This window comes from Orycteropus afer, unplaced genomic scaffold, assembly GCF_000298275.1.
Source record: "Orycteropus afer afer isolate SDZICR_OR568_19922 unplaced genomic scaffold, OryAfe1.0 scaffold00370, whole genome shotgun sequence".
Taxonomy (NCBI): domain Eukaryota; kingdom Metazoa; phylum Chordata; class Mammalia; order Tubulidentata; family Orycteropodidae; genus Orycteropus; species Orycteropus afer.
In genome coordinates, this window is record NW_006921957.1 from 2,737,610 (window position 1) to 2,761,382 (window position 23,773).

Genomic DNA, 23,773 nt, shown 5'->3' on the forward strand with positions numbered 1-23,773 from the left:
CCAGCCGTCTGGTTAGCAGGCAAGTGTCTTAGCCACTATGCTACCAGAGCTCCCACTCCTCTGCTTAAAATTCTTCAAATATGCAAATCCAAAATGAATTGTTATGGGCTACACGATGCAAAATGATCTCATCCCTCCCCACCTCTTCAAAATCATCTGTGCTGCTCTCCTCCTCATCTACAACCGTATAGCCACACTGGTTTTTAGCTTTTCAAGGGAGACAAAAGTTTTTTCCTGAGTTCTTGTTTCAGAGCCTTTGCACAGACTATTTTCAGAATAGTCTGGAAGGCTCTCTGCCTCCCGGCCCTTCATTTTGCCATAGCTGGCTCTTTCTGTTCTCCAGACTTATGTTAAATATCACTTCAAAGATTTCTCTTATCCTTTTTTCTTAAGTATGTTCCTACTTATTTTCTATCGCCAGCACACTGTCTCCTATTGCCGTCCAGTCGATTTCGACTTATAGCCACCCCTCCTTGGGTTTCGGAGGCAGTATCTCTACGGAAGTAGATTGCCCAGTCTTCCTTCCGAGAAAGCACTGTAACAATTAGCAATTTATTTACTTCTTTTTGATCCTGCTCATATTAAAAATAGGAGCTCTGATAGCGTAGTGCCTAAGGCACTTGACTGCTAACCAGAAGGCTGGCTATTCAAACCCACCAGCCACTCCTCGGAAGGAAGATGGTGCAATCTACTTCCGTAGTGATACTGCCTCGGAAACCCAAGGAAGGGTCGCTATGAGTCTGGTCTGACTGGACAGCACATAACAACAACATATTAAAAATGTTAGGTCAGAGGTCAGAGACTACTATCTTGTTCTCTACACCATGCCTAGTCCATAGTAGGTACTAAATATTTGGTGAATTTGTGTCTTTCAGGCATTTTATACACAATTTCTCGCAATAACTCAACGAAGAAGGTAACAAAGAATAAAGCCGAATAAAACTTCTAACTTGACCGAGGTAAATGAGCTAGTAAAAGAAAACGTCGGAATTCCAATCCTTATTTATAGGACCCCAGGGCCTTCACTCTCAAACACTACATAAACTTTCGGGGAACACAGGCGTACTGGGAGAAGCGGCCATAAACCGGGGGACTGGAAGGTTAGGACTTGACTATCTTGCGAAGCTTCCAGCCAGCACAGCTCGCGGGGGGGTTGCCAGACGAGTAGGCGGTCCGCAGCGCCGGAAGAAGGACCGGAGACTACGTATCCCAAAAGGCTCAGCTGGGCGTCTCCCCCTTACAAAAGCAAGGCCGGCAACGGCATGATGACGTTTAGAGACGCTGGCGCGCGGGATTTAAACTGCGGCGGTTTACGCGGTGTTGAGACTTAGTGGAGTTAGCAGATTTGGGGCTTTTGGTACTTGCCGTTTCTCATCACGGCTCACCGACCAACTGCCCATGGACTCGTCGCTTCAGAACCGGCTGTTCCCTGGCCTCACCATCAATATCCAACGCAGTAATGGTGAGAGGCGGGGTCCTGAGGCCAAGGGGGACCTGTGGGCAGTGAGACGGCTGGAATTACTGTCCCGCCCCCACATGGCAGGGTCCTGAGGCACTGGGTCTGGGTCTCTGCGCTGGCTGTTGGTCTTTCCTACCCAGTGCTAGGAGACTCTGTGCTGTCTTGTGTCCCCTCCCCTCCCTTCGGGAGTAGGCACGGCTTCTCCGCGGTCTTTGGACTTCCCCGACTAGTTAAGGCTGTTAGATTCACCCCTCTTCCAAAATTCTCCCTTGAGACTACCATGTTCGTGTAGGGGAAGTGGGCTTCCGGACCCTTCTACTCTCCAATAAATATTGCACACTTGCAGTATATCAGCTACTGGAGATTCTGCAATAAACCAGACAGACATATTTCTGCTCCGAAGGAGCTTGCAATCCTGTGCTATTTTTTAGCTAATCAGCTTCGCAGCTCTGGCAGATTGATACTCATGTCATTAGGAAAAATGATCGGACGTGGCTGCCAGCAGTGAATGAGTTAAGGAAACCCAAGGGACCTAGCCTTAGTGCTGTGTTGAGGAACAGTTGACCTAAGGATTATGGTGACTCCCCATAACATACCTTCATGCCGCTGTAGGCTCTCTTTTAAGTGGGAGGTGAATCCTTATCCCATGCAGCTCAGTTTTGAGACCTGTTCCTCGCCCATCTCACTGGATGTTCTATGAATGAAGCCTCCAGGAGGTTTCTTTATTTCTCCTGTGTATCAAAAGAAAGCAAGGTAGCTGCCTCTTCATTCTGGTAAACACATAATGAGAGTCTCTGGGATCCTAAAAATGAAGTGCTAGCCCTTAGGGAACAGAGGAGTAACTCTGGACTTTCCATACTGTAGGTTTAATTCACAGTGCCAACATAAGGACTGTGGACATGGAGAAATCCTGTGTTTCAGTGGAATGGACAGAAGGAGGTGCCACAAAAGGCAAAGAGGTAGGTTCTGTGAGATTGCCTTCACATTTTAACATCTTCCTACATAAAGAGTCTTTGTGGAGGTGGAACCTGTGAGAGCCTTGTTTCTGATGCTTTCCTGTCTTTCCTATCTTAAATTTGGTCCTCTTTGTTGCATTAAGATTTTATTTAGTCAGGCCTTTTTTGTTTGTTTTTTTAGTAACTTTTTTGTGTTTTTGCTAAAGATTTACACAGCAGTTTAGGTTCCCACTCAACAATTTCTACACAAAGTGTTCAGTGACATTGGTTACATTCTTCCAATATGTGAACATTCTCATTATTCCCCTTCTGATTGTTCTGTTGCTATTAATCTAGTTTCCCTGCCCCTTTACATTCTCATCTTTGTTTTAAAGCAATTTCTCATAGGTGATTTTTAAAGGAGTACTTCTGGTTGATATTATTTTGTGAGCCACTCTTATTTAGCTACAAGGTGGCCTCGGGTTAGTTTCTGTTCAAGGTTTGAATAATATCTCAGGACAGTAGTCACAAGGAGTCCACCATTCTCCCAGTCCAGTACATCTGTTTTTTGGCAGTAATGGTGTTTTTGTTTTTAGGAATTCGAGGTTCTTTTGTTCTACATTTTTTTCCTATTCCATCAGGGTTTATTGTGGTCCTGATTAGAACAGTCAGTAGTGGTAGCCAGGCACCATGTAGTTCTGGGGCCCTGTTTTAAATTGAAGCAGTCAACAGCTTCTGGTGTGTTTACAAAGAGCAAACTGCCCAGAATCCTAAAATCTTGTTTACCCAAGCCAGCTTACACTACTTGTGATACTGGTATTTTTTGGGAAAAAAAAATACAGTTGAGACAAAAATATGTTCCTGAAATACTAAATAACAGAAAGCCATTTGTGATGATTAGCACAGATGAGGTGTGCTGGAGCAGCTTAGAGGTGGGGAAAGGGGTGTAATGGGACTAGTGTTAAAGCTGGCCCCTTGTAGTAGGGGCTTCGGATGCTTGGCAGCAGCAAAAGCTGAAAAAGGAAACTGAAGGGTCTTCATCTCTGGCACTAAGAGTTTAGATGGTTAGTAGTTTGTTGTTGTGTTTGCTTATAAGAAAAGAAATTTTTGTCTCACAATTCTGGAAGCTAGTAATCCAAATTCAGGGTGATGGCAGAGTCATATTCTCTCAAAGGTTCTAGGGAAAGAGCCTTTCTGGTCTCTCCCAGATTCTTAGAGCCCTGGACATTCCTTGGCTTGCAGTTGCAGGAGGAGTGATACTTTGTCACATGACCTTTTTATCTAAGTTGTTTAGATTTTTTTCTGTAGGCAGTAGGGAACATTGGAAGGATTTTAAAAAGAAAAGAGGTGTGATGTGACTAAGGCATTTCTGTTTTAGAGGCATTGTGGTGTAGTAGAAAGGTCACTAGACAAGGATTATGAAAACTTGGATTCTATCTGGCTCTGCCACTACTCAAGCAACCTTTCTAACCTCTTAGAAATTTAATTTCCTCATCTGTAAAGTGAGCATGATAGTAATAAATCCAACAAATCCTTTTGGCCTGATTCCAAAATGCCATACAGTGTGTTTGATTCTGGGCATACAGAGGTGAATAAGACAAATTTGATCCCTCTTTCATGGAGCTTAATGAGATAACACATGTAAAGGGCTTGTTTAGCATAATGCCTTGTGATAGATATGCAAATACTGTATTTAGAAGGTATATTTAAGGAATACTGCAGACTGTAGTCTTTAATCTTCATCAGTAAGTGCTTCAAATCATCTTCACTTGCGACAAGCAAGGTTGTGTCACACTCTTTAGTGTGTTATTCACACCTAGTAAATGTTTGAATAGACCAGTTAATAAATCCAGGTTTCATATCTAGGAGGGAAAGTCCTAACCCTGGAGTACATTTTAGCCCTGTTACATTTTAAAATATAAGTGACCAAGTTGGTACTAATTTGGTGTGTTAGAACCTGCTGTGAAATTATGCTGATGAAGTTTGAGTTGTTCCTAGAGGCCTGCTGGATTCTGATGATGTAAACCTAGAATTGTGACCTCACTGCAGTCATGAGCAGGAAGCTGTGCTGGGGAAGAAATTTGGGGCCCAGTAGAAAATGTAGGTAGACTTAAGGTTAGTTATCAGCTGTCAGGAGCTTGTCCCTGCCCAAAAGATCCTTTAGGGCTTTCCATTTGACTCTCACCGAGACAGTTAGAACTTGTTTCCTCCTCTGTATCAGCCAGCAAGAGGTGCTCCAGGGGCTGTGGGCAGCAGGACCCCACTATTCAGCAGAATTAGAAGGGAGCCAGGTGGCCTAGATCTGCTGTGGGCTGACTTCCTGATGGTTTGCCTGTCTGTCTGCCTTCCTCTTCACTTCATTCTCATCACCGACGTCTACCATTGGCTTGGAAATCAGAAACCTATATCCATCTAGATGGTAAACAATGACTAAGAAAGAACCACTGTTTTATGGTTATTATCACTTAGTGGAACTTAGCAGTGGCAGACCTAGAGCCTTGTTTCTTAGTGCTGCTGTAACAGAAATAACACGAGTGGGCGGCTTTAACCAACAAATTTATTTTCTTACAGTCTAGAAGTCTCAGTTCAGGCTCTAGGGGAAGGTTCTCTCTATCTGCTCTGAGGGGAAATCCTTGTCTTGCTTCTCTTTGGATATCTCCACGTGACATCTATCTTTCCCCTGTTTGTCCTTGTTTCTCTCTGTGCCTAATCAGCTCTCTTAATGTCTGGAAGGTGATAGTCTTCAGACACATCCTACACTGATATGGCCTCACCAATATAACAAAGAAAACCCTATTCCCAAATATTACATCCATAGGTTTAGGGGTTAGGATTTACAACACATGTTTTTGAGGGATGCAATTCAATCCATAACACCTTGTAGAGATGAATTTAGATTGAGCAAGCTATGATATTCCGCTAAAATTTGTACTTGCTCCTTGTAGGTTGATTTTGATGATGTGGCAGCAATAAACCCAGAACTCTTACAGCTTCTTCCCTTACACCCGGAGAACAATCTGCCCCTGCAGGAGAATGTAAAGGTTCAGGTAAGTGCCTTTCATCTGGCTATACTTGGTGTCCCCAGAAAACTCACTTGGTTTGTTGCCTTCCTGCTGGTTTGTTTCTTGGGACTGTGCTGTATCAGCAAAGTACATGGGCCCCACATGGGGCCCATATAATAATAATTGAGAAGAGCCACATATTGTGGTAGTTTGTTTTGTTTTTCAGAAACAAAAACGCCGATCAGTCAACTCCAAAATTCCTGCTCCAAAAGAAGGTAAATGGATTTCTCCTAGCTTGTTGTCATGGAGTTTGTTCTAGGAATGATGTTCCTGGGGCTCCGAGCTGTGGACGCTGTGAAATAACTCATTGTTCCAGTTTAGTGGATGGCTTGTGTATGAGCTGAGTCCTGACCTCTGTTCCAAGCATCTTTCTCTGTGAGGAAGAATCCAACTTCAATTCTTAGACCAATCTCTAAGGAACCCTGGTCCATTTGGGAAATTTGCTGACTGGCCTAGAAGCCTTTCCTAGAATCCAGAGCCTATTGCTAAGGGGAGTAGGGATCAATCATTGGCAGCCTTGATGGGCTAGGCTTCCCTCAGAGCTCAACATTCTTAAGGGGAAGGCGTGCCTTGGAGAGAGGCTTTAAGCAGGCTGTGAAAAAGTAGACACTAGGTCCTGGACTATTGGTGGTGCTATGGAAAGCTGGTTGGGATGGGAAAAAGTCAGCAATACCCCCAGGCCTGTGAGAGAGCTGGGCTTTCTCTGCATAATTAGTCATCATAAACCTACTTTGGCTACAATAGGCTATGACTGTAGGTACAGAGTGCCCAAGAAATCTGACTTCTTATTGAAAGCCAACCATACCTTGAAGGCCGGTAAACCTGCACGATCTATTGCAGTCCAGGGGTTTCTACTACCCTGACATGATTCCACTATCTTAGCGGCCTTGTGAATACTTTCTGGGGCTTCAGATTCCTAAGGGCCCAGGACAGTGGTGCTATTCCTACCTTGGGCTGGGCCTGAGTGGTATTATGCTAGCCCTCTCTTGCTGGCTGTACTGTTAAGGCCTATAGGAGAGATGGAGATGGTAGCAGTAGCATTCCACATGCATCTTCTCAAAAGAAGTTGCTACAGCTCCTTTTAATGGACAGAATCTTCATAAATGTGCATGGTATCTAACAGTAGAAATGAAATAAAAGATTATAGGTAATCTGGGAAATAGGAAAAGAATGTACTAATTCAGGCTATTTATAAAAGACATACCTAGGCAAGACATTCAGCCTAAACCTACAAGACTTAGAAATTTGCTATCCCTTAGTGTTTGCTTAAATCATGATTCTGTTCCCACATTTCTGACTTGTGTTTTATAGGTGATGATTTGATTGTTTATTATGGAGATAAACTATACAGATGGGTAGAAATTGATATATTAAAAAAATGAAATGAAATATAACTCAATAGTTTTTCTTGGTTAAGCCTTTAAGATTTCAGAAAATCAGTGTAGCTGATCCCCATAGGTTTCTGATGATGTGGCCCATAGATTCTTCCTAATAAGCATTCTGGAGCAATGGAAAAAGCTCAGACTTTGAAATCTTGGGTTCACATTCTGGCTCTGCCACTTACTACTTGAGTGACATTGGGCAAGTCATTTAATGTATCTGAGCCTTAATGTCCCCTTTGATCATATGGAAATACTGATATTTATCTTAGGTTGTTTTGAGTATATGAAGGCCATGGTAGTTGCTGCTACTGTTAAGAATGATAATGCTTTCTCTCAGGGACCTGGATCAGGTCTATCTCTACAGAAATTTTTCAGATGAATTGTTAGGTCCCTCCATTTATTCAAGAGATGTTCTTGGGGGAATATTCTTGTCCTCAGGAGCTCCTGGTGTTGCAGAATATGAACAGATAAGTTTTGGGGTTGCTGGTACTCGACCTTTCTAATTTTCCCTTTCTTTGGATGGAAAGGGTGGGCCCCCTTCCTGATAGCAGGACTCATCTAACCCTGTGCAAAATCTTGGGGGGTTGCCCCTGGTTCCTCCACTGGCCCTTCTGATCATGCTGCACTGACTGGCTCCTGCCCTCGGTTCTTCAGCTTTCCGTGGCCGCTGCACTCGCATGTCCACTGTCTCAGAGGTCCGTATCACCGCTCAGGAAAATGATATGGAGGTGGAGCTGCCAGTGTCTACAAACTCCCGCAAACAGCTTTCCGTTCCCAGTGAGTAATGACTCTGTTCTCCCTGCCTGAGAACCTGGAGCACGTCCCTCACACGTTGCCGTATCCTGGAATATCGTAGGATCCCTCCACTCCCCTCGCTTCAGTACTGTTCTGACCGGCACTGCTCCCGTAGCTGCAAACCGTTTCATTTTTTTTCCTTTAACTTTTAATTGAAGTAATATGTATACACAAGAAAGCATACATATTATTGCATGTGTAGCTCAATGGGTTTCCACAAATTGAACATGCATGTAACTAACACTCAGCTCAAACAAAACATTACTAGCACTCCAGAAGTTCCCCTTCCTAACCCCCGCAAGGGTAACTATAATCCTGACTTCTGATAGCTTAGTTTTTTTCTCTTTTTTAACTTTATTAAATGGAATTTTAAAATACATTAAGTAAAATGCTTATAACTTTTGACAGACATATAAACTAGATGCAGATTTTATAAGATACACAGTCATCAACACTTGCATGTATGAAATTTCAGCTCTAAAATGAAGAAAATAACCAAAAGGGTAATGGCCAGGTATGGGAAGTAGATTGTACCTTTGTGTTGAATCAGTATAGCTAGTCATTATACAAGTTCCTTATGATTCCTGGCTTTTCAGTATTTACTCCTGTTAACCAACTGCACTGAGAGTTTGGAGAAGTCAACCTGGCTTTTCTCCCAAATAGGTAGCAAGGCCAGGGCTGGCCTGAGAACCCATGCTTGGGTCAAGTCTAAAGAGTTCAGGCTTTCGAAGGGTTTTCTGTTCCTGGTAAAGCCCATTCTGAGCTGTTCCCACTCTTTAATGACCCCAGGAGCCAGCCCTTATAGAGAGACTGGTTTGGTTCAGCATGTGTGAGATAAAGAGAAAAGCCCCCCAGCTCTGCTCTTACTGTAACAGCCTGAGCCCTGCTAAGCTGGCTGCCAGCAGCCCTCCTCCTGGCCCATAAACTACTCATGATGAGCATAGCTGCAGAGTACCTGCTTGCTTCTCCAGTGACTTTTGTTCCCCCACAGCCGGCCCCCCTAGGTCCTCCTGCCCTGCAGTGGCTGAGATACCATTGACGATGGTCAGCGAGGAGGTGGAAGAGCAAGTCCATCCTGTGCGAGGCAGCTCTTCTGCAAACCCTGTGAACTCAGGTAGACACGCTGAGGTATCTGCTGTCCTGCTCCTAGTACAGGATAGGTAGCTAACATCCTGCCCCCAACCTGGCCTGCCTTGGCACCTGAGTTCAAACTCAGTCACAGGGGCATGCGTGTTTCCCTGTGGGCATGGGATCAATGACTTCAAGAACTTTGACAGAGGTGGTCCCATCCTTACAAACTGGCAGAAGCCTTCTGCTGTGGTTAAGGTGTTGCCACAGCTATGCTGTTCACTAAAATAGCCCAGAGTGACCATCAGACAAAGCAGAGTCTGTTTCACCTCTCTGTGGTTGAGAAAACAGCCATTGAGACATAGAGCTTGGGTTATTATTACTCTGACCTCACATAAGCCAAGTCTTTACTTTGTGGATTTCTCCATCCCAGGGCTCACGTCTCTTGCTTTCTTGCCTTGTATATGGTGACTTAAGAGTAAGGATCTAGAACAGGCCTATTCCAGGGAAAGGCCCAGGACTCAGTATAACCGAGAAGAACCAGCTGGCTTAACAGGTGAAAGTGGGCTTCCTTTTCTTTCTAGTTCGGAGGAAATCATGTATTGTGAAAGAAATGGAAAAAATGAAGAACAAGCGGGAAGAGAAGAGGGCCCAGAACTCTGAAATGAGAATAAGGCGAGCTCAGGTACCTTTCTTGGTTTTGGGACAGGCATTCTTGATTGAATTCCAACAGGCAACAAAGATAGCATGGGCCCTAGCACTCCGGAGGTTCCAATTCTGATATCCAGGAAGTTTAACTGGTTTTTCACCAGGATTCAGAGAACAAATTATTCAATTTTTTTTTTTCTGAAGGCCCTCAGATGAGGAATATTGGTGCTGGTTGTCCATTATGCAAGCATTCACATAGTACAATGACCAGGGGGTCACTGGGCAGAGTTGCCTGCTCCCTTACTCCCACCTCCAGTTGTGTGTGGGAAGGGGGAGTTCAGTTTGGAGCATTTCCCCTTAATTGGGGCAGTTGTTCTGAGGAAACCTGGCCTGTTGCTGGCCTCTTAAGAAATGGAACAGTGGCCCTGACCCCAGTTCCTAGGGTGTTCTGATGCATGCCTAGTGCCCCATACCTATTTCTGTTCTCCAGGGCTCTGTCCCTGGCTTCTTAGCCTAGAGTTAGGATGGGAGGAAATGAAATTGTGTGGGAGCTTTGTCAGCTCTCAAAGTTCAAGTATATGCAAAGAGCTATAGCCTTTAGTATTAAGGGCTGAGAGCACTTACATATATATGTTTTTTTTTTTTTTATTAGGATTTGGGTGAAGATTTACAGAGTAAATTCACTTTTCATACAGCAGTTCACATATACTTTGTCTCATGTCATTGACCAAAATTTACAATGCAGCAGCTCCCCTCCCACTTCCTCCCCGTAGTTACCTCCTCCCAGTGTCCATCCCTTCACACTCTTCTGCACCCTGAGCTATCTCCCTGTGCATAAGCAGCCCTTCCTTCTCCCATGATTGTTCTCTCCAGGGCGTGTGTCTACTTGAGGCAAATGTTTAACTCATATGCCTGTACTTTGTTTGGCTGGAAACCACAGTTGTGGGTTCAATTCCAGACCCGAAGGGCAGCTAGGGACCATAGTCTCAGTGGTTACACCAGGCTCTATTGGACCAGCAAACCTGGTCCCCACCTTCTTTTTCTTTTTTTTTTTTGCCTCCAAATGATTTTGAGTTTTGTACCACATTGTTCTCCCTCTTTATGCAGGATCTCCTACATCCCTTCCAAGTGGATGGCAATGGTAGCTGGGCACCATCTAGTTCTTCTGGTCTCATAGTTGTATAGGTTGCAGATCAGATGGTGTACCAGTCGCTAGGACTGATTGTTTCCATTAATTTTGGTTTTCTTCTTTCTTCTTGACGAGGAGAGACCCGTTGTTGCATCTAGATGGCAGCTTCCTAGCTTTTAAGGTCCCAGTCGCTACTCGCCAAAGTAGTAGGTGGAACAATGTTTTGTATAGTATGTTATGCCAATTGAGCTTGATGTCCCCTGCAACTATGGTCCCAAGCCTGCAGGATCAACTACTCGGTCCCTCTGGGTAGCTGGCTGTGACCAAGTAATGACCATAACCTTGCCCCTTGTCAGCTCTACTATACACCTGGGAATTCTGATCATTCACATGAACTTATAGGCCCATTGTCTGCCAACCCTATATATGATCTTGGATACACTCTCCATTTAGACATACCTAATTGTTTAGCTTGTTCACCCATCTGTCCGTCCCTATACCCATGTTTGAGAGCACTTACATATTAATAGTCAGTCCTTTTTGCTTTTGTCCCTAACAGGAATATGACAACAGCTTTCCAAACTGGGAGTTTTCCCGGATGATTAAAGAATTTCGAACTAGTTTAGAATGTCATCCGCTTACTATGACTGATCCTGTAAGTAAATGCAAAGGTCTTCTTCCTCTCTCTAAGGGAATGAGCATGTTCTAAGAACCTTCACTCACTCTTGAAGTTTTTTTAATACCCTTTAGTGGACTGAAGCTAGTGAGGCCCAAATGGGAGGGTCCTGTCTTCACGAGCTGTATGCCCTCTTCTCCCTCAGCTACCATAGGTTGGTTAGAATAGATTCTTTCTAATAATTATGAAAGTAGTGCTGAAACCCCCTATAAGCAGCAAAGTGAGAAAACTAAAAAACACTCAGTGCCGCCGCCTTTTGCTTTGGAGTAGCTCTGAAGAGGCAGTGGTCCTAATCTTAGATCTTGGCCCCTGACTGGGCAACATAGGGGATTGGAGGGGCAGGCGTTCTGGACAAGCTTTCTTTTGACACTATTCTGACCCCTTGCTGAATGGCTGTCTTCTCTCTCCTTTCTAAGATCGAAGAGCACAGAATATGTGTCTGTGTTAGGAAACGGCCGCTGAATAAACAAGGTAAGTCCCGTTCAGTCAGAGGCTTGAGACTGATTAAGGGTTTCTCTGTGTCCAGGAGCACCCCTTGAAATACTCTTCTTTCTGCAGAGTTGGCCAAGAAAGAAATTGATGTGATTTCCGTTCCTAGCAAGTGTCTCCTCTTGGTCCATGAGCCCAAATTAAAAGTGGACTTAACAAAGTATCTGGAAAACCAGGCATTCTGCTTTGACTTTGCATTTGATGAAACTGCTTCGAATGAAGTTGTCTACAGGTTAGTTCCTTATCTTCTCCCCTGCCCCGCCCCCCTTTTGCCCTCTTTTTGATAATGTAGGACATTGTAATAGCACTTTTTACAGACATGCTGAACTTTCAGGGCCTTTCTGGTCTCTGGTGTTTTCTATGGTCATCCATCACATAGAGCCAGCTCCGGCTTATAGCACCAGGAAGGGCCCCATCTGGGCCTGCCACATCCCATTTTGCAGCTTTAGTGGCCAATCTTTGAGTGGATGACAAGTGAGCTATTGCCCATTGTACTCTCTGAGGCTGGGCTGGGCAGGACAGGCTCCAGAGAGAGGTTCTTCCTGTGTCTTATCATGTAGTCACCCCCATGTGACTTAGCAGACTCAGGAAATTCTAGAGCTGCTCTGTTCAGTATGGTACCCACTAGTCATATGTGGCTATTTAAAGTTAAATAAAACAGAACTTAGTTCCTCAGTTGCACCAGTACATTTGAAGTGCTCAGTAGCCACAAGTGATAGTGGCTAATATTGGACAGCACAGATCTGAGCATTTCTGTCATCACAGAACATTCTGTTGAGTAGAGGTCAGCAAATTATGGCCTATGGAGCAAATCTGGATTGCAACCCCTTTTTGCATGGTTTTCAAACCAAGAATGGTTTTTATGTTTTTGAAGGGTTTATTTTTTTAAAAAAAAAGATAAAAAGAAGATGTGACAGATACCTGTGTGGCCTACAAAGCCTAAAATGTTTTAAGCCCTATTTTAGAGGGTTTGCCCTGAACTTTTAGTGCACCTTTTGCTGGAAGTCAGCTGGTAAGCTCAGGTTTTAATCTTGTGTCTCTAGTATCAGAAGAGGGGCTGGGCTTTCAGCTTGTTTCTGGTAGGTCAGTACTAGGCCTCTCAGTTGTAGATTTTAGATCTGTATGTGGGGCTGGGGTCAGATGGGACCACTTTGTACTTTGCTCTGTGCAAAAAGGGCAGGGTGGACACATCTCCTGACCTCCTCTATCCGCACAAGAGGCAGACAGAATCACCATCAGTAACCCAAGGCCTGTTCCTGCAAGGCCAGACATGCTGCCTTCCTCCAGCCCTTTCACCAACCGTTCCTCCCAAAGCACCTACCACCTCTCTCCTGGGTCCAATAATTCGCTGCAGTGGCCACACAGAACTCACAGATTACGGGGTTTATTAGGAAAGCACCAGACTACAATTCAAATTCAGGAAAAGCGCTCAGTCTCTCTCCCAGCCCATAGTCTCTCTCCCAACAGTGCATGTCCCTCAGTGTCTCACTCAGCAATGCGTGTCTCTTGCATCTCTTTCCCAGCAGCATGTGTCTCTTTCAGGAGCGTGTGTCTTTCAGCAGCACGTCTTCCTCAGCCAGCAGTCAGAGAGAGACTTCTTCTGCCTCTATGAGGCCTCCTTTTGAGCCTGGCAGAGTGGCCAAACTAACCAATCATAACATCAGAATTCTAAGCACCTGAGAGAGAGCAGGAACCTCCCAGAACATTGCTTTGTGTTGCACCAACAGAAATACCCCAGGTGGATAACTTTTACAATCAGGAGCTCCTCAGTTGCTCACAGCAAATTCCACCACAGAGTTTACAAAGACTTATGGCTAGAAAAGCCACACTAAGTAATTTACTACACTGCACTCTGAGACCACTGAGGCAAGAGAGGAGTGCCAGGGCTCAGAAGGAGGACTTGAGGAACCTGGGAGTTCTGCAGTAGAAGGGCAGCAGGAACATGTTCCAAGGAGCACGTTTTGTGAGAGAGAGAAGCATCTTTCCTCCTCCTTTCTCCTAGATTCACAGCAAGGCCACTGGTACAGACAATCTTTGAAGGAGGAAAAGCAACCTGTTTTGCATATGGCCAAACAGGAAGTGGCAAGACACATGTGAGTATTCAAGCCTGTCAAGGAGAGAGGCTGCCCAGGTCCAATCCTGAGTCCGTTCAGTACAGATGCCCACCACCAAATAATACTCTCACCATGCCAGATAGAGGGACAGCCCTTTGCAGGTCCAGCTTCCTGGCTGTGGTGAGGCTTACTATGGTGATAGAACCAGTAGTACTCTGGCTTCAGCCAAGAGCCATTTACACAGTATTCTGCCCCTTCCTTTACAGACTATGGGTGGAGACCTCTCGGGGAAAACCCAGAATGCATCCAAAGGGATCTATGCAATGGCCTGTAAGTAGTGTGTTCTGCCATAGTTGGATTGGGCACAGAAAGGCAGGTGGCTTTCTTATCCAGGTTCTTTCCTACAGCCCGGGATGTCTTCCTCCTGAAGAATCAGCCCCGCTACCGGAACCTGGGCCTAGAAGTCTATGTGACATTCTTCGAGATCTACAATGGGAAGGTAGCTGGCAGGGAACCCTCTGTTTATGCTGTTGGGGCCCCTGAACTTTCTAAAACCTTGAGATTGGCTAGAAGTTACATAGCTAAACAACCTGTTGCCACGAATTACATCAGGCTTAGGTCTTTGACAGGTCACTCTGCCCTGGTGCGTGTGGGAGGTTCCTCTGATGGTGGGATGGCACCCGAGCTCAGCAAGCATGGCAGGGATACTCCTCAGGCTCCCTCTGAGATAGAAGTTTGCCTGTGTGTGCCCTGTCCTCCTGACCCACCTCCCTCCTAACTTTTTCACTTTCCTTTTCTTCTCCTTCTTGTACACATTCATAGTCTCTCTCTTTCTATCTGTCTCTCTCCATGCTTTATAGAGTTGCCTGTCCCAGAGAGGGATCTAGATTATAATAATAGCTAATGTTTATTAGTAGTAGTATGATATTACAGGCTAAGCACTATTTTAGGTACTTGTCTTAACTCATGTAATCATCACAAATGGGGATTAGCATCACTATTTCACAATTGAGAAAGAGGCCCAGTGTTGTCAGGTAACTTAGCCAGGCTCACACAGCTGGTAAAGAAGCAGTCTTATCAAAGGAAGGCAGTCTGGTTGAGATCCCAAGTGTATGACCCTTTGCTAGTCTGGCATCTACCCCACTAGTATACTCTCCTGCTGCCAGCCCTTGTTTAAGCAGGGCAGGCTTGAAAGAGGGAGGGGTCAGGTGGGGTGCCTGGGCACCTGGCCCTCAGCTTCACTCCCTTTTCTGGCACAGCTATTTGACCTGCTCAACAAGAAGGCCAAGCTGCGAGTGCTGGAAGATGGCAAACAGCAGGTGCAGGTGGTGGGACTACAGGAGCACCTGGTTAACTGTGCTGAGGATGTCATCAAGATGCTTGACACAGGCAGTGCTTGCAGGTCAGTTATGGTGAGGGGAAGGGGCTACCTTCTAATACCCAGTTCAGGTGGGGACTAGCTCTGAGCCCACTGCCATTTTCACAGAGGGTCCCTTCCCCACATCTTGATGGGCTGTGAAGGCCTCTGCTTTAAGGGACCTTTGGGGGGCAGATGACCCAGAGCCAGAGGCTCATGAGGCACAAGTCTAAACATCTTAAGTCTAACCAAGGCAGGCTTTAGTCCCAGGCTGTTATCCAGAGGTATCCTTCCCAGGTTTCTCTGGGTTTCTTCTCACTATTCCCTCCTTGCATGTTGGTGGGAAACTGGAGCTCTGGGTCTATATTCTAAGCTGGAAGTAAGGATAGTGTAACTCCTCTGTACAGTGGTAGGGAAGTGTTCTTCTACTAGGGACCTAGATATGGTGGCCCACTGTAGCAAGAGAGTCAGCTTGGGCTCGGCAGGGAGGCCCAGGGAGGAGGCTGCCCTCTGCGGGGCCCTCAAGTTCTGGTAAGTGGTTCATGAAAGCCCCTCTGCCTTTTGTGCTTAGCACTCAGGGGCAACTCGTCCTTCCCAGGTCCTTATGGCCCCAAGGCCCTAGCACAGGATCCAATATACTTTAGCAGCTGGAAAAATTTATTTGGTCCACAGCTGGGAAACCTGCTGGGGAAGGCAGAAAATAAATCTGGGTCAGGAAGATACCTACGTCCCTCCCTTACCAGAGAATTTACTGCTGTGGACTGGGGTAGCTTAGACTCTGAGGTGACCCCAGAAGCTTATCATCTTTCTTTGCCCTCATGTACCGCAGGACCTCTGGGCAGACATTTGCCAATTCCAACTCTTCCCGCTCCCATGCCTGCTTCCAGATTCTTCTTCGAGCCAAAGGGAGAGTGCATGGCAAGTTCTCTTTGGTGGATTTAGCAGGGAACGAGCGAGGTGCAGACACTTCCAGTGCTGACCGGCAGACCCGCATGGAGGGTGCAGAAATCAACAAGAGTCTCCTGGCCCTGAAGGTAGTATGGGATTAACTCAAGGTGGCTGGCCTGAAGGGCTGCTGGTGGAGGCATGGAGTTGACAGTGCAAGATGAAGGAAGGGACCTCAGTTGCTTCTGCTGCCCCACAGGAATGTATCAGGGCCCTGGGACAGAACAAGGCTCACACGCCATTCCGGGAGAGCAAGTTGACACAGGTGCTGAGGGACTCCTTTATCGGGGAGAACTCAAGGACCTGCATGGTGAGTGGGCTCACTTTAGAGGTGGTGATGGAGGAGGCAGTTGTTTTCCAAGGAGACATTTAGTCCTGTCCCTGAGCAGGAAGTTCAGTGCCCCTAGCTCCTTGGGTTTTGAGGCTCTAACTTAACTAGCTTTGGTGGTATAGTGGTTAAAGCATTTGGCTACTAACCAAAAGATCAGTAGTTCAAAGCCACCAGCTGCTGTACAGGAGAAAGATGAGGCAGTCTGCTTCAGTAAAGATTTACAGCCTTGGAAACCCTGTGGAACAGTTCTACTCTGGTTGTGGAAGAACAGCCCCTATAGGGTTGCTATGAGTTAGACTTGACTCATTGACAGTGGGTTTGGTTTTAATTTGAATTTAACCGGATTCTCACACCCTGCTCTTCAGCACTGGCCTCTTCATTGCTACCCAAGCTGGGAGGAGATGGTCTGCCCCCTTACTAGATGTAGGTGCAACTCTCAGTTTGTGGGAGGTCATTCCTCCCCTACCTGGTGGAAAGGGAGGCTCCTGAATTCAGAAGGACCTTTCGGTAAGCAGGAAAGGGAAGTCCTTTTCTCCTCCTGGCTTCCTTGGAGTTCACTGGCTCTCAGCCTAGGAAAGGGGCTAGAGTATGAGGCTACTACAGCTGAATGACTTTCATCTCCTTCCCTACTTTATCCCTAAGTCCTTCCAGTTAAGGTCTGCTCTTAATACCCAGCCATCCTTCCTCTTCACAGAATATCCTCTCCTCTGCCTACTGGGTCAGGGCCTTTGCATGAGAAAGGTAGGGTTTTCTTACAAAGCTCTAAACTGTTCTCCCTTGGCTTTGGTGAACTGTAGATGCCAGCAGGAGCCACATAGCCTCAAGATGTGACCTTGGTCACACAAATGTCTCAGTAAAAGGATAAAGAAGCAGGAGGTACTTAGATAAACCTTTAAAGGCAGGGAACCATTTTTTAAGGTACCTTAATTTGCAGTGTCATGGGGCAAGTTGCCTAGCACAGATGGTTAAAGAGAGTTTCAGCAGCTTAAAGAGACTATTCCTGGTGACCATTCTAGTAGCAGGCTGTATAGTGCCCTCACCTGTGATCCTCACCCCTTAACCACCCATTACATCTTTTGCAGATTGCCATGATCTCACCAGGCATAAGCTCCTGTGAATATACTTTAAACACCCTGAGATATGCAGACAGGTACTCTTGCCTACAGCCATTTGCAATGGGGTAGTTTTGGGGGAAGAAATGGCAATGACCAGAGATGGAGGGAAGCCCTTTTCTGTGACTCAGTGGATGTAATTGGGGCTTTAGACATAATGCTAATGCTAGTGCCTGTGCTAGGCACAGCCACTACTCACAAATCCCCTTCAGGCCTTGATGGGGGAGTCAGCAATGCATGAAGGTCTTTTCCAATCCAGCTTCAGTTTATTCAGTCACTCTGGGCTGAAGGCAAAGCTGTTACTGCATCCTCTCAGAGCCTTGAATGGTGCTGCCCTCTCATGGTGCATGTGAGGGAGGCTGTTGTGGGACTTGAGCCTTTCTTGTTTCCTCAGGGTCAAGGAGCTGAGCCCCCACAGTGGGCCCAGTGGAGAGCAACCAATTCAGATGGAAACAGAAGAAACTGAAGTCAGCTCTAACAGGGCCCTGATTACAGACAATGTAAGGGGGCAGAGTGGGGCCAGGCAAGGAAGCAGTATGGACTGCTGAGATGGGAACTCAGCCACGGTGGTTGTGTCTCTCCTTTTGGATCCTTTAGTTCTCCAAGGAAGAGGAGGAACTCTCTTCTCAGATGTCCAGCTTTAATGAAGCCATGACTCAGATCAGAGAGCTGGAGGAGAGGGCCGTGGAAGAGCTCAAGGAGATTATCCAGGTGGGGCTGTGGCCTCTGGCCGGGGAGGGACTGCACAGCCATCCCTAGCACAGGCACTCTACAGTGCTCAGCACCATTCCTTGAACATGTCCTAGGCTTTGGTTCCATGGTCTTCAGGTTGGGATGGCAAGAGGGAACTCCCTAGCCTAGTTTTCCTTAATAATTCACCTATGTTCTTCTAGGGCATCTAATCACCACACCCTCTTCACCAGTGTCTGATACACAAGACTTCGTGAATCCCCCTAGCCAGAGCTAGTCTCTCTTCCATGTTTGGAGGATTGAGTCTGGAGTATGAGTCATAGGCAGGGACTGATTTATTCAGTGAATGTTCACTGCATACTTTCAACATGCTAATTCCTAAATAGAGCCCAAGTACCAAAAACATTGACTATGGGTAGTAGGCCCAAAAGTAAGACTTGAGATCAAATTGTGATGTTTCTGTTTACAAGCTGATTTCTTTGGGAAGGTCATTCAGCTTCACTGGGCCTTAATTTCTTCATCTCTGTAATGAGTAAGACAAGGTGGTTATATTTGAAAATTATATGCTTGTAAAGCACTCAGCACAGAGTCCAGCACATGGTCAGAATTTAGTAAGCAATAGATCCTACTACTGCGATTCTAGCTGCAAAGAACACATAGTGGGGAGAGGCATGAAAATGCATCCTAACTATGCTGTGCAGAATAGAAATAAAGAGCTCAGGGCACTTATCACTGAGGAAGAAATGTGAAGGATAAGTGCTTAGGCATGTCTTCTCCTTCCTGGAGTGCTCAGGGACACACATTCAAAAGGATGTGGCACTTTCAGGACAATTGAGAAGTTCACTGTGGTCAAAGCACAGGTGTGAGTAGAGTTAAGGCTGTGCACAGGTCAGCAGAGTCCTGATGCTAAAGGGTCTTACAAATCATACCAAAGGCCTGAGCTTCATTATGAGGACAGGGGAAACCTTTAAAGTGAGTTAAGCAGAGTGGTGATGTGGTCATAGCAGAGCACTAGATACATTACTGTGGCCCAGTGTGGAGCCTGGTTTAGAGGCTTGGGGAGAATAAGAGTGGAGGCAGGGAGAACAGTTTAAGAGCTTATTGGTGCCTAGAGTGAAATGTGGACTTGGCTATGGGATTGGAGTGAGGACATGAGGTTTAGGAGCTGTTCCCAGGGTGGAACTTGCAGGATTTGGTGACTTGTAAGGTGAAAGGATAAAGCTGTCATTCAGATTTCTGGCTTGAGCTTCAGAACAGATGATGTCATTCATTTGACCTAGAGGACAGGTTTGGGGTTGGGAAGAGGCAGGATATGGGCATCTTATACTGGCATCTGCATTGCTTATATAAAGTAGGGCCCAGGAGTGATTTGCTAAATTGGCTTGGTCATTATTGAACTGACTGATTCCTTCTTATGTGTTGCAGCAAGGGCCAGACTGGCTTGAGCTCTCTGAGATGACTGAGCTGCCGGACTATGACCTGGAGACCTTTGTGAACAAAGCGGAATCTGCCCTGGCCAAACAAGCGAAGCACTTCTCAGCCCTGCAAGGTAGGTTTGGCTGTCTGGGAGTGTGGTTGGAGGGTAGTGTCCTCTGCTGGCTTCTGCAGGTGTTGGCAGCTTTACCCTGAATGAATGAGAGGCCTCTGAGACTCCACTAACCCCATGTGCACCACCATCCCTTCCTTCCAGATGTCATCAAGGCCTTGCGCCTGGCCATGCAGCTGGAAGAGCAGGCCAGCAAACAAATAAGCAGCAAGAAACGGCCCCAGTGACGACTGCAAATAAAGATCTGTTTGGTTTCACTCCCAGCCTCTTCCCCTACCCACCCCTCTCCAGCAGACTCTGGGTACCTGGTAGATATAGTCAGGGTCTGAGCTGGGACAGACTTTGGTAAATGCCAAATATGTGGGCATCTGGGCCCAGGGAAGCTGGGGAGGGGGTCAGAGCTATAACACAGAGTCGTAGTTTCTTTTTCCTCCGCTCTTGTCTTCATGGGAGCAAGCCTAAATGGCCTACTGTGGCCCTGTCAGCTCCTTTCTATTGCTTTAGTTGGAACACAGTGCCTGGAACCTATGTGGGAGGAGGGAGCTTTTTTATCTTTGTGTATTGCCCTTCCTCTCCATCAAGAATGGGGAGCTTTCTGATGTAGAGTTTTCCCTTGGGCAGCATTCTTTGTGGACTGGCTGCTGGTGGAGGGCTTCCTGGGTTGTCCTGGCTCTGGGGAGAGAGAAGGGGCCTTTAGTCCACCTCTGCTGGCTCTGGCCTGCCTTCAACACCCTTGGTCTGGGCACTGGTATGTCTTCTGCTTTAAAAAGGGTTCTAGGACCTCTTTGTTCCTTGCTGTTTTTTGAGGGCAAGAGGATCCCTGCCATTTCCTGTTTTATATGTTTATATATTGTGTCTAACAATAAAGAAAGAAAAGATCAGCCTTTTGAGTGATATGTGGGCAGGGCCTGGGATGTTCCTGCGCCTCCCAGGGCCAAGGACACTACTGCAGTTTGGCCACTTAACAACCAGATATATAGGGCCACATTCAGAAGTTTAGCTGAATCACAAGTTTGACAGAACTGGCATTAGCTCTGTGGCCTTGGAAAAAAGCTTTCAGATAATCTGAACGTTATCCCTCATGTATAAAATGAGGCCACCAATACCCACTTCACAAAGTTGGAAGAATTAAACACAAGAATTCTACTATCCAGGACCTGGCCACCTCACCTGCAATACCAAATGAGCTCCTAACTAGTCTCCCCGATTGAATTAATTCCCAGTGCCCCATCTTCCCCAAGCAGCCAGAGGACTGTTTATAATGTAAGTCATCCTCTGCTTGGAAGTTTTTAATAACTTCCCCTTGCACAAAGGATAAATGCCTTGCCATGGCCTACTAGGTTCTGCCTGGTCAGCTCCTTTCTGTTGCTCCAGCTGGAAATTAGGCAGAACAGTGGAGGATTAGAGCAAAGCTGCTGAAGCCACACTGCAGGGTTGGATTCTGCCTGCTACCGCAATATCTTAAGTCAGTTGATTAACCTCTCTGCCATCAGTGAAACAAGGATAATACTACTATAGAGTTGTTATGAAAACTGAGTTGCGTATACACCCTCTGCCTGGCCATCACTTTGTCATACTGTACACATCCTCTGCCTGGCTATCACTTTGTCATACTGTACACATCCTCTGCCTGGCCATCACTTTGTCATACTGTGTTGGCTTGCATCTTGCTATGATGCTAGAAATTATTTCAAATACCAGCAAGGTCACCCATGGTGGACAGGTTTCAGCAGAGCTTCCAGGCTAAAACAGACTACGAAGGAGGATGTAATCTACTGAAAATTAGCCAGTGAAAACGTGGATCACAACAGAACATTGTCCAATATAGTGCTGAAAGACAGCGTAGGACTGGGAGCATTTCCTTAAGTCACACATAATATCTCCATGAGTCAGAGCTGACTCAATAGCAACTAAATAACATATACACAGCTGTGAGTACAATGCCTCAGTGGTTAAGTGAATAAGGACAAAAAATTTTTGGTTTCGTTCACTACTGTATCCACAGGGCCTGGACATAATGAGCACAAAATAAATATTTTTGAATGAATACTGTGCCTCCTACCACTCACTATTCCTCAGCCTTATTTTATTTCTTAAATATCCCAAGTACTTTCTTACCTCAGGCGTTTTCTTAAACCAGCTTTACTGAAACTATCAAATTCACCTCTTCAAAGTGTATAGTTCAGTGGATTTTAGGATTTTTTCCAAATGTATACAACCATCACTGTCTTATTCCAGGACATTTTCATCACACCAGAAAGAAACCCTGTACTCATTAGTAGTCACTCCCCATTCCCCACTAAGTCTCCTAGCCCTGTATTAGGTGCCGTTGTATTCTAACTCATAACAACTGTATGTAAAACAATGAAACACCTCCCAGTCCTGTGCCTTCCTCACAATCGCTGCCATGCTTGAACCCATTATAGCCACTGAGATCTCGTTGAGGGTCTTCCCCTTCAGTGACCTACCAAGCATGATATCCTTACCAGGAACTGGTCCCTTCTGGCGACCAGGTGAGAGGAAGTCTGCCCATTCTTGCTTCTAGGAGCGTTTTGGCTGTACTTCCTCTAAGACTTTCTTCTGGCAGTCCATAGTATATTCAGTATTCTTGGCCAACACCACAATTGAAATGCATCAATAATTTTGCAACTTCCTTACTCATTGTCCAGCTTTCACAAGCATATCGGGCAGTTGAAAATACCATGGCTTGACTCAGGAGCACCTTAGTCTTCAAAGTGATATCTTTGCTCTTTAGCACTTTAAAGAAGTCTTTTGCAGCAGATTTGCCCAATGCAAGACACTTTGATTTCCTGACTGCTGCTTCCATGGGCACAAATTGAGGATCCAAGTAAAATGAAATCCTTAACAACTTCAATATTTTCCCCCTTTATCATGATGTTGTTTATTGGTCCAGTTGTGAGGATTTTAGTTTCTTTATGTTGAGGTGTAATCCATACTGAAACCTGTAGTCTTTGATCTTCATCAGTGTTTCAAGTCTTTACCTTCAGCAAGCAAGGTTGTGTCACCTGTATATCACAGGTTGTTAATGAGTCTTCCTCCAGTCCTGATACTGCATTCTTCATATGGTCTAGCTTCTCAAATTATTTGCTCAGCATACAGAATGAATAAGTATGGTGAAAGGATACAACCCTGATGCCTATCTTTTCTGATTTTAAACCATGAAGTAGATCCTTGTTCTGTTAAAACAACTGCTTCTTGATCTATATGCAGGTCCCTCATGAGCACAATTAAGTGTTCTGAATTGCCATTCTTCACATTGTTATCCATAATTTGTTATGATCCACACAGTCGGATACCTTTGCATAGTCAATAAAACAAAAGTAGACATCTTTCTGGTATCTTTAGCTTTCAGCCAAGATCCATCTGACATCATCAATGATATCCCTCGTTTCATACCCTCTTCTGAATCCAGCTTGAATTTCTGGCAGCTTCCTGTTGATGTAATGCTGCAAATGTTTTTGAATTATCTTCAGCAAAATATTACTTGAGTGTGATATTAATGATATTGTTCAATAATTTCCACATTCTGTTGGATCACCTTTCCTTGGAAAGGGCACAAATATGGATCTTTTCCAGTGGGTTGGCCAAGTAACTGTCTTCCAAATCTCAACATAAATGAGTTGATACTTCCAGCTCTGCATCCGTTTGTTGAAACATCTCAATGGGTATTCCGTCAATTCCTGGAGCCTTGTTTTACACCAGTGCCTTCAGCGTAGCTTGGACTTCTTCCTTCAATACCATCAGTTCTTGATTTCTCCTGAAATGGTTGAACATCAACCAATTATTTTTGGTAGGGTGACTCCATGTATTCCTTCCATCTTTTGATGCTTCCTGTATCATTCAATATTTTGCCCATATTATCCTTTAATATTGTAACCATAGGTTTGAATTTTTTCTTCCGTTCTTTCAACTTCAGAAATTCTGAGCATGTTCTTCCTTTTTGGTTTTCTAATTCCAGGTCTTTGCACATTTCATTATAATACTTTACTTTGTTTTCTTGAGCCACCCTTTGAAATCTTCAGCTCTTTTACTCTGCTTTAGCTACTCTCCTAAGAGCAAGTTTCAAAATCTTTT

The 23,773-nt window shown here is 45.4% G+C and overlaps 1 protein-coding gene across 1 annotated transcript; it reads left to right on the top strand.

Annotated features, from left to right (window-relative positions):
- Positions 1-1,398: 1,398 nt before the first annotated feature.
- Positions 1,399-19,905, top strand: KIF2C (kinesin family member 2C). Its single transcript, XM_007953087.2, has 21 exons — positions 1,399-1,462; positions 2,324-2,418; positions 5,340-5,441; positions 5,623-5,671; positions 7,493-7,615; positions 8,625-8,747; positions 9,286-9,386; positions 11,038-11,133; positions 11,571-11,625; positions 11,713-11,875; positions 13,646-13,736; positions 13,964-14,027; positions 14,105-14,196; positions 14,957-15,099; positions 15,884-16,088; positions 16,199-16,309; positions 17,413-17,480; positions 17,837-17,942; positions 18,040-18,153; positions 19,558-19,681; positions 19,823-19,905. Exons 1-21 carry the CDS (start codon positions 1,399-1,401, stop codon positions 19,903-19,905), a joined length of 2,172 nt encoding a protein of 723 aa, XP_007951278.1.
- Positions 19,906-23,773: the final 3,868 nt, after the last annotated feature.